The 16797-nt window shown below is 30.3% G+C and overlaps 2 protein-coding genes across 2 annotated transcripts in view; one reads left to right on the top strand and one right to left on the bottom strand.

Moving 5' to 3' along the window:
- Fkbp14 (peptidyl-prolyl cis-trans isomerase Fkb14) overlaps positions 1–12926 on the top strand; it is a 63010-nt gene extending 50084 nt beyond the window's left edge. Inside the window, exons 2-4 of the mRNA XM_018549213.1 lie at positions 8559–8722; positions 11971–12083; positions 12730–12926. Of these exons, the coding sequence (XP_018404715.1) occupies positions 8559–8722; positions 11971–12083; positions 12730–12918 (466 nt within the window). The 3' untranslated portion in view covers positions 12919–12926. The remainder of the gene's footprint in view (positions 1–8558; positions 8723–11970; positions 12084–12729) is intronic.
- Positions 12927–15070: 2144 nt separating this feature from the next.
- Fhos (Formin homology 2 domain containing) overlaps positions 15071–16797 on the bottom strand; it is a 174443-nt gene continuing 172716 nt past the window's right edge. Inside the window, exon 27 of the mRNA XM_018548389.1 lies at positions 15071–16200. Coding sequence (XP_018403891.1) covers positions 16127–16200 — 74 coding nt within the window. The 3' untranslated portion in view covers positions 15071–16126. The remainder of the gene's footprint in view (positions 16201–16797) is intronic.

Below are 16797 nucleotides of genomic sequence, written 5' to 3'. Positions count from 1 at the left end.
TTGGTAGCTCATGAACGTCATTCAATTCGGTGTAACTCCGTCGTTACGTGACCGCGCGTATAGCGTAAATGAGGAGATGGCAACGAGTTTCGATAAAAGTTCAAACGAGGCAGTTTTCTTTGGCCACGCCAACGCTCTACGCGGGAAACGTGAGCGTCGCGTCTTAACAATCGGAATGCTTTTCGAAAAACTTTTTCAATCTGTGCGAAAGTTCATAGTAATTTCCTGTGACGCAGTTCACAGAACTTCGGACCGTTTTAAGGAAGCTTGCGAGACGTGAGACGCAAAAGCGGATGATCATCTTTGCTAGTCGCCGTGTACTTCTGATCTTTCATCCGAAGGACGGTCGTCGAGCCGCCCTTTGTCGCTAGTGAGAATTGAGGCGCCAGAAGTCTTATGAATATCTTATGAATGCATATAAGCTGGCACCACGGTATTACACGGTGTCACCGTATCCTGGATAAGACGCTGCCACTGAAAAATGGTTCTTTTTACTTATCCCACGACCCCTTGATGGGACCGATCCCGGCATCTTGTCGGAGCAATGTTTTCACTTTTTCGCGCGTTACGCCCGAGGACAGGGGCTAATCTGCATTAAACGTTGCATCGCGACGGCGGCGACGCTTTATCAGGCTATTTATGCGAAACTCCTTTACATTACTTGGACTAACAAGAAGCCATGTAAGAGTATATCAGTTATTTTTCAGTTTTTCTTGGAAATGAATTTGTGATAGTCTTTTATAAATATCAAGCAAAATTTCTAATTTAAAATATTTATAATCTCTATAATAATATCTATATTATAAAATAATAACAGGTCTATTTAGGCGTACCTGAGACAATGCGAAATCTTTTAATTGGTAAATATTAAAATTTTTTCAAAATATTTGTTACTGATACATCAATTTGAAACAATTAGTAGAAAACAGAAAAATTATCTTTACATAATACAATCAATTTTGCATGTCTTTTAATATACTAAAATGATTTATCGAAATGTTTTCTAGTATCTCTCTATGCTGTCTCTTCAACACTTTAATTAACATAAAAATGAAAAAGATTAATTTTGGATACACACTTACCGTGAATACTTTCTATAAATAACAACGAAGAAAAATATGGATACATATAGGACGTCTTTTCGTGTCAGAAAGGGAGAGAGAGAGAGAGAGAGACAGAAAACATGGATTATCTTGATCTGTATTGTATCCACGTCAAGATAGATCGATATCGCGAATGGTTCAAATTGATGGCGATACAATAAAAAGTTTACAACATATACGGATGCTGGACATAAAAGAAATGCATGCTTTGTAATAAATGGACCCGGGCATTATTCCTATGTGGATGTAAAATGCATTCCGTTATTCGTAAGGAAGACATATTTCTGTTACGAATATCAAGTGCATCGAAGCACTTAGATTTAATAACTTTTCTTGTTTTTTCTATGTTTAGAGGAAAAATCAAGTGGTAAATTAAATATGTCATAAAAGATAGAGAGGCGATGAGTAGCAGGTGTGCAACGAATTATTTTAGCTTAGTTATTGAAAGCTTAATTAAGTTGCGCATATTTTACTTACTATCCTCTTCTATGACGAAGTGTAATATGGAAATTTAATTTTTGTCTTGTTTCACTTTTTTTCATGAAAAATAGCTTTCAACAGGAAAGAGAATTTCACGGTCTCTTCCCGAATTTATATGTAGCTATATTTTTAATAAAATGATTGTTAGAATTAAGATAATTTATAGCTATTGTGACTTTTTTTTAGAAGGATTAAGATTCTTATGGAAATTTTGTAAAACAAAAACTCTGTTAAGTTCTGCAATACCTTTTACATGACTTATATTACATTATTAAACATAATTTTAATTATAATCATATTAATTACAATATGGTTTTTATTGTATATGCCTAATTTTATAATTATAAATAATATGAAATAAAATAACGTATATCTTTTGTAAATAAAATAAAATAGTATTAATGTATTTTTTCTTTAAATATTAAATAGAGAGTATCTTGATAGAATTTGATATAGATACAATACATGAAAACAATTTTTTGTAAATTTTTACAAACAAGATATTTAAATTTTTTGTAACTTTCTACAAACAAGATATTTAAACGATGTCAAAAACAGTTACCAACGAATATTCAAGCCGTTATCCAATTAGGATCGATTTAATGGTGTAATAAATTCTTGCGTTGTTAATTGTTTCCGTTAACACATTGACGAAACTTTAAATAAAATTACATCAGCGATTATTAAAAGTGATGTAACTAACAATGGCTTGTAAATAAGGTATTACACGTAATACTTACCTCATGCAAAGGTTATCATCTATGATTACTTTGTGATGAGTTATTACAGAAACTTTTCTATTTTATTACAAAAGTTTAAACATGTGTGTGTGTTTCTGTGTGTATGTATTTGCATGTGTACAAAAAGAATAAATTTAACAATTTCTATTATAATTTTTTTCTTTGTCTTTTAAAATAATGAAACCTTTTTTATAGTTATTAAAAAAAAACTTATTTTATACTTTTTAATTATCTAATGTAATACTATACTTCGTTGCTAAAGTAACTATGTTAAAAATTAAGGAATTGTGAAGAAATATAATTTAATTAAACTAAATTTTCATAAAAATATGATTAAATTTAAATTTATATGTACGTATGTATATGTTTATGTCAAGGTATTTGCAATTTCAGTACATAAAGATCATATAATATTAAATAAGTAAATATTATGAAATATATAAGAATACTATAGTACACACACAATAAGCGGACATGTCATCCTTATAGATAGAATGACATTTCAAAGAACAATCGGAACCTTGCGTCATCTTAAAAAATAAACCCTCTTCGAGTGCACTCTATCAATTCGGTGGACAATGGCGAACCCGGGTATCGATGAGAAGCACTTTGCGATTGCGGAGACAGGGATAAGAATGGGTTTCACGAGCTTTCGTCCGGGCGAACCTTATGAAAAGCTCAAAGAACTCCTCTCTCTTTTCGTTTCTCGTTGAATACGTGCCCACGCGTCGCGCTTGCATGGCCTCGATACGTAAAACCGCGCAAAGGTGTTACGCTACCAGGGAGGAATAAATTTAAATATCCCCGCAGCCCTTTGATATGTTAACGAGAACCATCGCGGGCAAGGGCGATATTCTTTGATAGCGATTCTTTTCGCCGGCCTTTTTCCTCCTATCTTCTCTTCCGGCTAGTCTTGTCCCCCATCATCTATACATTATATTTCTAGCTCACTGTGGTCTAATCTGTCCTTTCCTCTCTCTTTTTCCCTTTCTTTCTATCAATTTCTATCATTTCTCTTTTATTCCCCCTTCGTATTCACGTGTGTTGCACGATTTATGTTTTTAGAAAATGCCTCACTCCACCCTGCGAACAAGTATATGCAAATTTCATCAGAGATAAGCTAACTAGTTTGTCCCGCCCTTGTCTATTCTTTCTTTTCGCTTCTTCCAAAAAAAGAATATTCTATCTTCCATTTTTATTGCAGTTTTGCTTTTACTTTGTTTTTTTGTCCTCTTTTATTATTATTTTTCCTGTGAGTTCTTTTAGGAATTCGATTTATTTAGTTCTTGCATTAAAATATTAATGAACAATTCACAGACGTTTAATAAATTGTATTAAAAGACATATCATACTTTGTACACATAGTTGTAATCTATAATAATTACAATGTAATATAAAATAATTTCAAAATTTTTCCGAATTAAAGATTGTTCTTTGCATTACATTTAATTGTGCTTAATAACATTTACTTTTTTAGTACAGCTTATATATGTATTTTATTATACATAATATATATTAATGTATGTACAAGAGACTCCCGAAGGAGTTTAAATATTTGAAGATCTTACTGCGTTGCAGAACACAACGGAAATTCACGAAGCGCGTACACAAGAATGTCGGAAGAAGGATGACAACGAGATTCGGTCCTTCGAAATTTTTTATCTCTTAGTGGCCAGAAGTCCCAGAGCAATTGTTTCGCCTTCTTCAGCTATAGTGTCTTGTTCCTTTTTTCTTCTTTGATGCTTTGTTTCTCTTCTTTGGCTCGAGTGTTATTCCTTATGCGCTTGTGACATTTCACAAGAATGTCTATTCACCATGCGTCTGGAGCTCAAATGTGTTCGATGTTTCTTTCAATTTTCTTATCTTTAGTCTTGATGTAATTCCTACTCTAGTAATTCATAATTTTCTTAACACAATGTACCGTCTATTATATTTATTTAACTACCTGTTGGGCTTAGAAAATATTGAAAACTTGAAGATAAAATACTAAGTTATACAAAAATAAAAATATACATGAAATTAATAAATTATATACTTAGTTATCAACGAATCTACATTGAAAAATACAATTGCTCGGTTCATTACTAAATGATCATAGAGTATAATGTAACTCACCGACATAAATGTTGCAGAGTCAAGTGATTTCTGTTCATGAAATAATTACACAAGCGTAAAATGCGTACATTATAGTATTTATTATCATATTGAGATAAAGAAATGTCGAGAGTGAGATTATAGATCGCGAATTATCATGTCCGAAATTACCTTTTTTGTAAAATGTTTACTTTTATTACCACTTTTTAAAAGATTTAAATAGGAAATAAAAAATTTCTGACACTTCGCGTATTTGATAATTGATAATAATCTATTAGAATTTTTTAATACAGAAATATTCTTATTAGAAATTAAATCTTTTATAAGTTAAATTTTATCGATAAAAGGGGACATAATTGGAGATTTCTTTTTTGTGTTGAGAAAAATTTCATAAATGCTTGAAAATCATTTATTGAAGAACAATTGTTTTTGTCAAATATGTTTTTAATTGACTTGGCATATTCAGATAGTCAATATAACGTATCATTCAGTTTAATTGTTTGGGAAATGAAAACCTCATCGATACAGTTAAATAAGCAATATTTTTGTCGGTGTTGAGAGTTACATTTCATTTTCATGTCTATACAATTTCGATGTTTTATTATCAATACATCGTTATATTAACAATCACTCGGACAAATCGAAATGTCATGATCATGTTGTATATTGACATTTAAGCAATGCTCAATACTACATACATATAATCCTATAACATGAATAATTTGACGCTACTTTCAACATAATGGTACAGTTATGTTAATTATGTACAAGAAGTAACATAATCATGTACTTACTAGCTTACTACTTATTGATGAGTCGAACTGGAAATGTTATATCAGTGCTCTTTTCAGAAGTTAATGGAAAATTGAAGAGAAATAGATTTTGCCCGTAGACACGAAAAAATTATTTCGAATATTTAAAAAATACTTAAATATATTGTATATATAATGTTACATAAATGGAAAGAAGATGTTGTACAAGGATATGATTAGCCAATTTATCGATTTTAAAATATTACAAATATTAAATATTTGAACAAAAATTCGTCGCGCTACTTTATTTGTATCATGTCTACAAAAAATTTTCATAATTACATATTATTCAACAAAGAAAAATTTTAGTTGAAACACAAGTGCTGATTTTTAACAGTTACATATGTGCAAAATAATCTGTTTACTTAATCCACAATAATTTAATAACAAAAAATTTTAAGAATATTGAAACTAATACCCATAAAAGCCTCAAATGCATTATCTTAAGAATATTTTTATTAAAATATAATTTTGTAGGGAAAACTTTATGTTTTTACATTAGAAAGTCTAGAATATTAGCAAATATTTTCTGGGTGATAAGTTCACAAAGTAAGAAGAAATTTTCCCAATTTATTTAGTTAATAGGTTTTTTCTCAATATTGATCTTTAATTATTACATTTTATGTATAATATAATTTATGTAAATTACATCTCTTTCTTTCCTTTCCTCTTTGTTTTTCTCTCTCTCTATTAAAACAAATTATTAATAACAGAATAAAGAAATATTTAGTATTGTTCTTTTCAAGAAAAATGCCACATTGGCTATCTCATGATAAAATATTGATGTTTTCTCTTGAAAAATGTCGTATGCCGTCCGAAAGCCGATAATGTATCAGACTAGTATCGCTTTTATGTGTGTTGGAAAAACTATAGTGCTGTTCTGCGATATCACAAATCCGAGATAGGAGAAAATATTTTTTTATAAAGTAAATGTGAAATTACGTGAAATAAAAATTCTGATCATAATCGTACCTTTATGTGTATGTATGTATAAATATATATATGGAATGTATTAATAAGAGACTCTAGATTATGCAAGTAAGATAAATTTTACCCTTCACATACAGGACAGTTATTCTAGATTTGTATTTTGTAAAATATAAACATGTACCTATATTAATAAGATTGACAAAATTATAAAAAATGTTTATTAGAACGACAAATGCCGGTAGAAAAGCGTGTTATTTATTAGTATAGCGAATCACTATAAAAGTAATCTGCTCTTATGGTACGGACTTACCTCATAGCAAGGTAGCCGAAAACCAATAACGTTGGAAATTGACTATATCATCTGCACTCAGGACGGCGGGAAAAATGATCGGTCCTATGATATTGCGCACACGATACTCAATATCGCTTTTCCCACTCACAGTTAACGTGTATCTTGATAAAGTAAAATTGAGCGATATGGAAATTTAAGAATACGAGAATGAAGCTGAATGAAAGGAACGTATTCTTAAATATCTGCAGTAACTTGAAATAATCAAGGATAACAGAAATAATAATGAATATTAATAACGTTAAATTTTCTTTATATACATGAATATGTTTTCTAATAGAATTATGTTTTGCACATATTTTAAAACATGATTACGCTTCTTCCCAAATAATTTTAAAATACAAAAAAAGCCGCAAGAAGAGAGTTTCATTACAGCTACAGTTTATTCAGAAAATGTAATGCCCCTTCTTCCATTCTTCATGTTTATCCCGAAACGAGAATATTACGTATAATGAAAACGAATGAAAGGAATGCTCTGTATACCTTTATTTTTCAATATAATCTCCACGGAGTACGAGCTTATTTTGCCACAAGCACAAGTGGACGAAGATTATATTAAAAAAGTGTGTAGACAGAAAATCTCTTTTAACCACGCATAATTTTCATACTTCCTAAATAAAAATAATTCCTAAAAAATATTATATCTCTAATAAAAAATGAGAAATTGTAAAATAATGAGAAATCCTACCCCTTCTAGGTTTCTTTACATATTTTTCGTTTTATGTTACATTTCTGCAGTAAGTACTTTGGAAAAATTTTAAATATATATATATATATATATATATAGAAAAAGATTGTCGACATTGTCATACTATTTTGTTCTTGGATTATATTTTACTTTTGTATTTATAGAATTTATATATATATATATATTTTTTTTTTTTAGCTGATTTTGTATAAAACCAAACAATAAATATTATATATAAATCGTAAAGTGCAATTTTTAATAAAAGCCACTTGTATATGCGTTTTTTTATGCTCACATTATTCTCTTTACTTATTGTTTTTTCCGAGAAATTTACGTATTCTTTATTCATGTATATATTTTTGGTTCGTAAATCAAATATTATCACACTGCATTTTTATATTGCAATCATACTCGTGCATGAAGTTCTCCACTTGACTACATCTGGCTGCATGTTGCCGTGTGATACTTTCAACTTACATGTGTGTTCAACGTCGTGCCCCTTAATCATAACCGTCCATGTTGAGATGTCTCGAAGGAGGCATCAAGAACGTATAGCATCGGCTTTGCCTCGCTAGTCACTAGTTCCCCTAACATTACCCTAATGCAGGAAATCGTCGGTTTTAGCACTGAGAATGATCGCCGAATGTATGCTCGTTTTCTCTCTCTCTCTCCTTTCCTCTCTCCGTTTTACATAACGACAAATTGACATTTGCAGTAATAACCTAAGTCTTAAGACTTAGTATGAAATATCGAGTATAGTCATGCAAGCTGCATTCGACGCCGACACAATAGTGAATTCTTGGTGAAAGTTCGCGGTGTAGCGAAATGGGACTTGATTGTTCCGCACGTTTTCCAATTAGTCCGTCGCTCTTCTCCTTACGCCGTGTCGCTTTTAACTCATGACATGAATAAGTCGTCGCGAAACTTGTTACAACAAACATTTTGATGCTTCGCTGAAATGAGGAAGTTTACTGTAGTTAGTTCTGTCATGCTTGATAGAACAAAAATGAAGAATTCTTCATATCTTTCAAAGCAGACATAATGATATATAAATACAGAAAGACGAAATATTTCTGCTGTATACAGATGGTATTCTCATATACTACCATGTATTAATATTTTTACAAATGGTTTTACAGTATCATACCCAGATTTTGTGATTGAAGAAAAAAATGTTATAAACAGAAATAACCCCTTTCTTTCTAAACAATTTTTAATAAGCAACATAATTTTATATTTTTTTGTACCTTGAGATGTGAAAGATCACGTCTATCCAAAGAAATATGTGTGTGTGTGTTTTAATATAATATTTTATAGTGTAACTGTAATGTAACTCTAATGGTGAGATTCTTTTTGTTACAGTTTGGATAGAGATCAACCATTTACTTTCCAGCTTGGTGTTGGACAAGTTATTAAAGGCTGGGATCAAGGTCTTCTGGATATGTGCGTAGGCGAAAAGAGGAAATTGATGATACCACCTGAGCTTGGATACGGCGAAAAGGGAGCTGGAAATGTTATTCCTGGTGGTACGATGACATCTTTTTATTATTTTTGAAATTTTTTAAATATTAAATATTTTTATTTAATGTTTTATGTATTTAATAATTTAATACAATTATACGCTTAATTTTATATAAAATAACAAATATATTCAATAAAGAATTTAATTTATTAAAAATTTTTTTCATAAAATAAATTCTCATTAGTCGAATGAGTTATATGCCAAAGTAATAATAATAAATGTATGCATGTAATTAAAAATTATATACAATAATTATAAAAATAAAAATATATTTTAATATTTAATTATTTTACGTGACTACATTGAAATGGCAAGTTAATAATATATAATTTTACTTATACTTTATCATAAGCGAAACAGTTTCAAATAATATTTGACGTTTAATAAAATAAATTTTTTTTTATATTAATGTATACATTATTAAATTTTACACATTATACACGAAAGCTTTTAGTATGTTTATTATGTGTAAATTAAGTTCTTTTTTAACTTTTAATCATCTTTAAAGTTTCAATTAATTTAAATTCAATGAGTTAACTTAATATTTATTTACATGTTAAAGAACAATATAATCTGTCTGTAAAATTATTATATTATATATATTATTGTATAAAAAGTTTTTTTATACAATAATATATGTATATAAGAATATAATTTTACATATATGTATTAAAATAATTTGTAGATATGTACTAGTGAAAGCAAATTAAATTTACTATAAAAACATATAATTTGAGCCAATATTTTATATCTTTTTAAAGAATATATAATAAAGGCGTATGTTTTTAGAGGAATTATTTGGCACGTGAGTAATTAGCAATTGATATTTTATTAAAAATTTTTTCAATTTAGTACAAATTAATGAAGTAAGTACTCACAAATTGATATTGATAACAGCTATTATAATTCTGCCGTACTTTCTTCTACGCTTGCGAGCTAGTGCTTCTCTAATTTTTCTAGATTGTTTTGCCACTCGAAACACACACCAGTATAGATATATATTCGACAATCAACCAGACGACAACGGTATACGTCACGATTAAAAAGCGTCACGCTAACGTGAGCATTTTTCAAATTACACGTTGGACCATTTTTACGCGCGAAAGGATTAGTGAGGAGTAGAAAGGGGCGATGAACGCTATTGGACAGGTCGATACAAGGGTAGTCGTTAGCAACAAAATCGAAGTCAAAAATGCAATTGCACGGAAATCCAATAAAGCATCAACCATTAAATTGAGCATCGTTGCCCGACTTTCGACAACGGCAGGATCAACAATGATAAACGATTCACTTCTTTAGCAAGGCCTTCGCGCGTGGATAAATCGCTTCAATTTCACTGTTTATTTTTGAATTATTTTTTAGATACATGATCTCTCCATCAGTTTATTTAAAATTAATACGTACTTCGAACGATAAATTATGACAGTGTAGTCATTTTTCATCGAATATCACTGTATAATCATTTTATCATAAACACGTAAAGAAAATGTAGTCGAGGTTAGATCTTAATATCTATAAATTCTCTCCTTATATGTATTAGTTATTACGACAAATATTACCATATGCTTCGAATTAATTAAGATGTCCCGTAATATTGTTAGTAACAATTAAGTTTCTTTCAATGTTTTAAGATGTTTGTTATTATCATTATTATTAATTATTATTATTAAATTGACAATCAAAATTAATTTGTAATATCATTCTTAGCTTTAATTTAAATCTCGTTTTCAAGATTGACTATATTCAACACGTACTTTTTTTGAAGCACTTTTAAAAATATATTTAAATATTGATATGTAAAACACTATATTAAACATCAAAATCTAACCTCGACCGCATTAACGCTTCTTTATTTAACTGATTTATTTGTTAAATGATCTAGTTTAACTTATTATTGTAATTTTATAATCCACAATCTTGGTTTTTACTATATTTGCTACGTATATGTTCATTATACGAGTATATACCAAGCAACATAATTTTGCGGACGTTTTTTAACTACACGGCGAAACCATTGCCATCGAAAATGTCCTTCCATACAGAATGCAATGATAAAGAATACTAAATAAAACCGCGCGCGAGGATTGGATATTCCCATCATCCCTCTCCATTTCTCACATCCAATTTCCACGACGACAGTGGCTGTTACATCGGGCGGCGCATTATTATTCGCCGTATTAATTTCACTCGTTTAAGTAGTGAATAATTAAGCGCCATATTTCATTAGGGCCAGCTTAATCGCGACGGGACCATCCATAATTAATGGCTGGACGTGCCGAGCGCGCGTATGCATTCTCTCCCGTGCCGAACACTTCGTTAGCCCCACCCAGCCGCATTTGCTGGTCATTGTTATTTCGGATATCTATAGACACTATTATTGGCAATCGAATTTCTGTATGCATTATTATTAATGTTTGGTCGTGTCTAGGTATCTGAACGTGTACGTGTGCATGATTAATTCTGGATTTAATTCTAAATTTGACAATGTATTTTATAGCTCTTTTATTACAATTACATAGTATATCTAAATATCAAAAACTTCACAGAGATTGCATTTAATGATTGCATTCAGAAGACTAATTAGCTTAATAAAAAGGTATGTTAAATTGCAATTTAAACTGCATTTATATCATTATGCTTTTTTTATTACTTTGCACATTTAGATACTCTTGTCGATTTGACCCTTTAGTCTACACATATATAGTCTGTATATTCTTCACGTACATCCGCCAAAAAATGTAAAAAGCTTTGTGTCTGACAGCAGATCGATGAGTTCTAAAAATGATTTACGAGTATTTGCCAAATCGAGATTAATAGATAGTATTTGCAGTAAATGGATAAACCTCTCGAAGTGGAAATCTTCTTGCAGCCAAATATACATCAAATTTTTTCCTTAAATCGCCAAAAATATTAAAAATTAACCGTTTTATAAAATATTATAATTTTAATTTTAACATAGTAAATAAATTTATAGATTTAAAAAAGAGAGAAAATTATTTTATTTGAAAGTTTATGTTTATTTAATTTTCAATCATGTATTATATATCATGTATGATAATATTAAAAATATTAAAATATTTATATTAGTTTAATATAAATTTAATGCTTTAATTAACAAAATGTAAATTTTCTATTATTTAGTATTAATTATTATTACTGCTCTAAAAAAATTTTTTACTATATTACATTTCTCTGTAATAATTTACATACATTATGTAAGTTATTAACATAAAAGATTATTGTTGATTTCAGGTGCTACTCTTAATTTCGAAGTTGAACTCATGAATATTAGCGATTCGCCCCCAACTGCTAACGTCTTTAAGGAAATTGATGCCGACAAAGACAACCAACTGTCCCGCGAGGAGGTGAGAGCAATGGCAAGATCACTTTAAGTTTTTATTTGGGCCATTTGTGGTGCTGGTAGTAGAAAAATAGTACTATAAATATTTTATTATATAAACTATTTGTTTTTATGCGCATGGCCAAAAGTACTACAATATTAATAAAATTCGTTTATTGTATATTTTAAATATTATATACTTATAGATAGATTTATATATTATTGTATCCAGAAATTATTATATTTTATTTTTCACACACATACATATTTGCATTACATTAATACATTAAATGACGTGTAACAAAAAATTAGAAAAACTTTGTAATCGTGTAATGCTTATTGCGATACATCATGATAATTAAAAGTTATGAAATTGTTTTCATGTTGAAAATAAGAAATAAATTTTAAAACATTTACAGACGAAAAAAGAAATTTGATATACAGAAATTTAAATTAATTTTCGTATCACAGGAATAATTTCCAGCATGTTATATTTTAATCCACTTAAATTCTCTGCTAAATTACGAACTTAGCAATATTAACTTTATTCTAAAAATTCCATAAATCTATAATACACATGTATGTATAATATGTATACTGTGTAGACATTTATGCCATTTTCTATGCAACCGTTTTAATTAGTCGGTACATGGTCAATTTTTTATTTGCAGGTGAGCGATTATCTCCGAAAACAAGTGATAGAAGCCGAGCAAGCGGGCGCTAATGAAAATGAAGACGTAAAGAAAATGCTGGCTGATCATGATAAGCTCGTTGAAGAGATCTTCCAGCATGAGGATAAGGACAAAAACGGCTTCATCTCCCACGACGAGTTCAGTGGGCCGAAGCATGATGAGCTCTGAAGTCTTCGTCCCTCATCATCGCGTCTCCAAGCGCCCGTTGTTGACGTCGTCGTCGTTTCAACCGTCGACGATATCGACGCGCTCTGCGCCATCACGTGTTCACCTCTGTATAAAATCACCTCTTCGAGTCCCTTCCCGGGTATTCCCGAAGGATCCAATGATCGATCATACCGAGTACACGCGTGCTCGAACTTGCAAGACCAAGCAAATTTATCAGTAAACTTTTCTGATATAGCACCACTGATACTAGCATCAGAGGAATTTCGGGAATCTCCAGCTCGTCGAGTCGTATTCGTGTCCTTGATTGCAGGAAACTTACAAGAGTAGGTGGACATTTTGATTAACAACGAAGATGCGTAAAGTAAAACTGTTTTTTTTTTAAATTCGGAAAAAATCTGAAAATTTTGAAAACTATTTTTCGGTGATCCTAAACTGCTTAAAAATTTCCTGATTTTTTAATCCGGAGGTTCTAAAGAATACAATTTCGCTTGTTCGAAATAGGAATCACGATTACACCTCGCGAACCATCTTATACGCACAAGATTAATCGAGAATCTACAGAGGAAATCTTGATCAATTTCCGACGTAAATTCCATCTAAACCATTTTTATCCTAGCATATCTTACTAGGAAAAATCTACAATTTTTTTACCGCTCAATATTGTTTATTTTATTTATCATACAATCTCGTTTCGAAAATCTTTATACCAGTAAAGATAAACAATTATTTCTACAATTATTTAATTTTTAGAGATAATTTATATTGCGCAGAATTATAACTTTTTTACCAAATAAAGTTTCTGATGAAACAAATTTCTTGTTGCCTGGTAAGTCATAAAAATATATATCAAATCTATAGTCTTTAAACAATCAATATTAATATAATAATTTTTCCTTTATTATTTTCAACCGTTTTAAAAGTATGCGGAATTTCATAAAAATCCATGAAAATTTCACTGATATTCCTAAGGAAACATTCCGGTGGAATGACGTCATTGTACATTTTAATACAATATAAACAAAAAAATATACGAATGTCTGTTCGAATGATTGCACTGTAGTGGCGTGAAGTGAGGCTGTGTATGTTTCGCGCTATATATATTATATAAAAATATAAAGGGAGAGAGAAAGAGAGATTGTGATTGAGCGAGATAAAGGTGTGACGGAAAGAGTGTTTTTTTCTACATGATTATAAATGTTAGCATAACTAAAAGGCATCGACGTATGGTGCTGAAAATCACACGCATTCTGTCCTACTCTCAAAGCTTCCACCAACCTGTCCCAGTCCATAATGATCCCTTGCTCGAGAGTCGCGCGTGCGATATTCACGTAGGAGACAAGAAGAGGATGACGAAGAAAAAGAGGAAGAGGAAATATCCCGAGGATGCGTAGCGGAGATGAATATGGTCGCTCTTACGCGAGCATCCCCCTATCGTCGCATTATTACATTTTAACTGATACGTTTTTATTACTACATTATATTGTATGTTGTTAAAGTTGGATGATGGTTAATAATAAATCGTGTGTCTCGAGCACAGTTTGTTATATAACTACCTCTTTCAATTTCAACATCCCTGTCTGAAAGTTTATTCGCAACAAATATAAATGCGATAAAATATTTTATGAAGAGAGAGGAGGGGGGGGGGCTGCAATAAAATATTTCTACACATGCAATTGCCACAATTTTTGTGCATAACGCATAATATATCTGAAATTATTTTTTGTCTCATTTGGTTTCATTTTCTTTGGAATAGTTCCTGCTCATATTAACAATATTAATTATTTTTATTATTTTTTATTATTTTTTAAAGTACGATATAATTATCTAAAATATTTAGAAATATAAAAATAAAAGATTTATTGCATCAAAAATTTATTTTATTAATCAATTTTTTGTTCAAACAAGAACTGAAGAGAAACAAAGTTCTTGTGAAGAGAAAAAAAATTCTAGAATTTAAGAAAACTGAAATATATTTTTAAAGATTAGTCTTTTTTATTTTTATATTATATTTAATATAATAAAACTTACCTTTTACATTATAAAAAAATCACGGTTGACAAATCCGGAAGTATTACCTAAATTTTAAAACAAATTATCTTTCTCTGAAAAAAAAGAAGGATTTTGAAGGAGGAAAAAGAATTACATATTCGTATTTATTTTTATGATTGCTTCTCCTTTTATTTAAAGAATCATTTCCACAGAAAGTTACAATGAACGTGATTATGCGTTTCTACGAAACGCAATAATAAAATGATGATTAAAATAATTAAGCTGCTAGGCAGATTTATGTCGTCCGGTATGTATTTGCTATTCGACAGGAATCGTTCTAGAATCTAGAATATATTTATTTCGTATGCAAAATGGCTGTTTCTTCGTTGTAAATAAATCGATGCGAACAAAAGCATCGATTACTCGGAATAGTCGCTCTTAAAAATCGATCGATTATAAAAATTCGTCGAGGCACGTGCTATTATATGATTGTCAAGTCGACTCTGTCATCCGCGATTCAAGTGAATCTTCCGAGAAATACCGAGTACGATACATACGTAAAATGTATATAATGTACGCACAACACGCGTAATAACTGTCAAAAAGACAAAAGAAACGTAAACGACTTGAAACTTTTAGAAATTTCTGGACAAAATAAGGAAAATTTTGTAGAACAGAAAAATGTTTACAGAAGGACTTATACATAGTAAAAATCTCTCTATATAAGGAAATTCCTAAATAATGATTCCTAATACGCATGCGAGATATTGTTTCTCGTGCGCAAACGACATGTTAAGAGGAACACCTGTTCTCAATCATTGGCTTAAGCCTAAATCACCGATTAATACTTGTTTAATTCGTGACAAAACTATAGTATTCTTTTCCTGTTTCTTTTTTGCTCGTATTTATTATTCTATCTTAGCAAATCGAACGACAGGTGCACACACGAAGTGCACACACGAAGTGCACATGGAGCTTCACGCGAATATCGAATTCGACGAACGTCAGCGACGTGTCGCGGATTCGATCGTTGATGCCATCCGATCTCGGAGCGTCCTGGTAATAGGGGAAAACAGGATCCTATAGACGAAGATACGACGGGGAGGTCGCAATATTTTCACCGAGCTTCCACTGTTCCGCCCCTTCGCAGTTTTAACGTCCCGTTCTTTCTTCATCTCATTTCGTGAGAGCATGTCGTGGCCTTCGAGTATTATCACAGTCAATAGCCCTTGATGTAGGCGGCGATGTGCTTCTTCTCCTCTTCCGAAAGACCGTTTTTTAATGTTCTACGCACTGAAAGAGAAATACAATATAGTGGTTTGCGCCAATAATATTCTTTACTTTTTCGTAAGCAAATGTGACATAAAGCTTTTTAAGTGAGTCACATTGACTTACATTTCTTTCACCTTTCTTTTACGTAATAATACATAAACTATCTTTTATAATATTTTCCTATGTATAAAAACGTTTTATTAATTTTTAAAACAAAGAATAATTTTAAGGTATTTTTCTGAATTTTTCAAAAATAGAAATAAAAATTTTAGCGCATTCAAAAGTATTTGCGATTACTACTGTATTTAATATAGGCTTTTTGCTTATAAAATCTCTTAAAATATTTACTGAAAGCTTTTTTCAATTAAAAAATTAACAAAGGTAAAGAAACAATACGTAAATATAATGAATTTATGTTGCACTTTTATAGTATTATGTTTTTGACCGTTCATAGATTTGTAAATGTAATATAAATTGACAAAAACACACAAAAAGACGAATTTTTAAGAGCACATTATTCCCAGTGTGTGGAAAATGTATTATTTCAAATATTACACATATAAAATATAGCACAAATGGAAAAATTATCCATACAAAATGCAATTAAGACATTCCAAA

The sequence above is a fragment of the Cyphomyrmex costatus genome, unplaced genomic scaffold (genome assembly GCF_001594065.2).
Source record: "Cyphomyrmex costatus isolate MS0001 unplaced genomic scaffold, Ccosl1.0 scaffold123, whole genome shotgun sequence".
NCBI lineage: Eukaryota > Metazoa > Arthropoda > Insecta > Hymenoptera > Formicidae > Cyphomyrmex > Cyphomyrmex costatus.
Note: the sequence above shows the minus strand (reverse complement) of the source record. Positions and strands in the feature narration are given on the sequence as shown.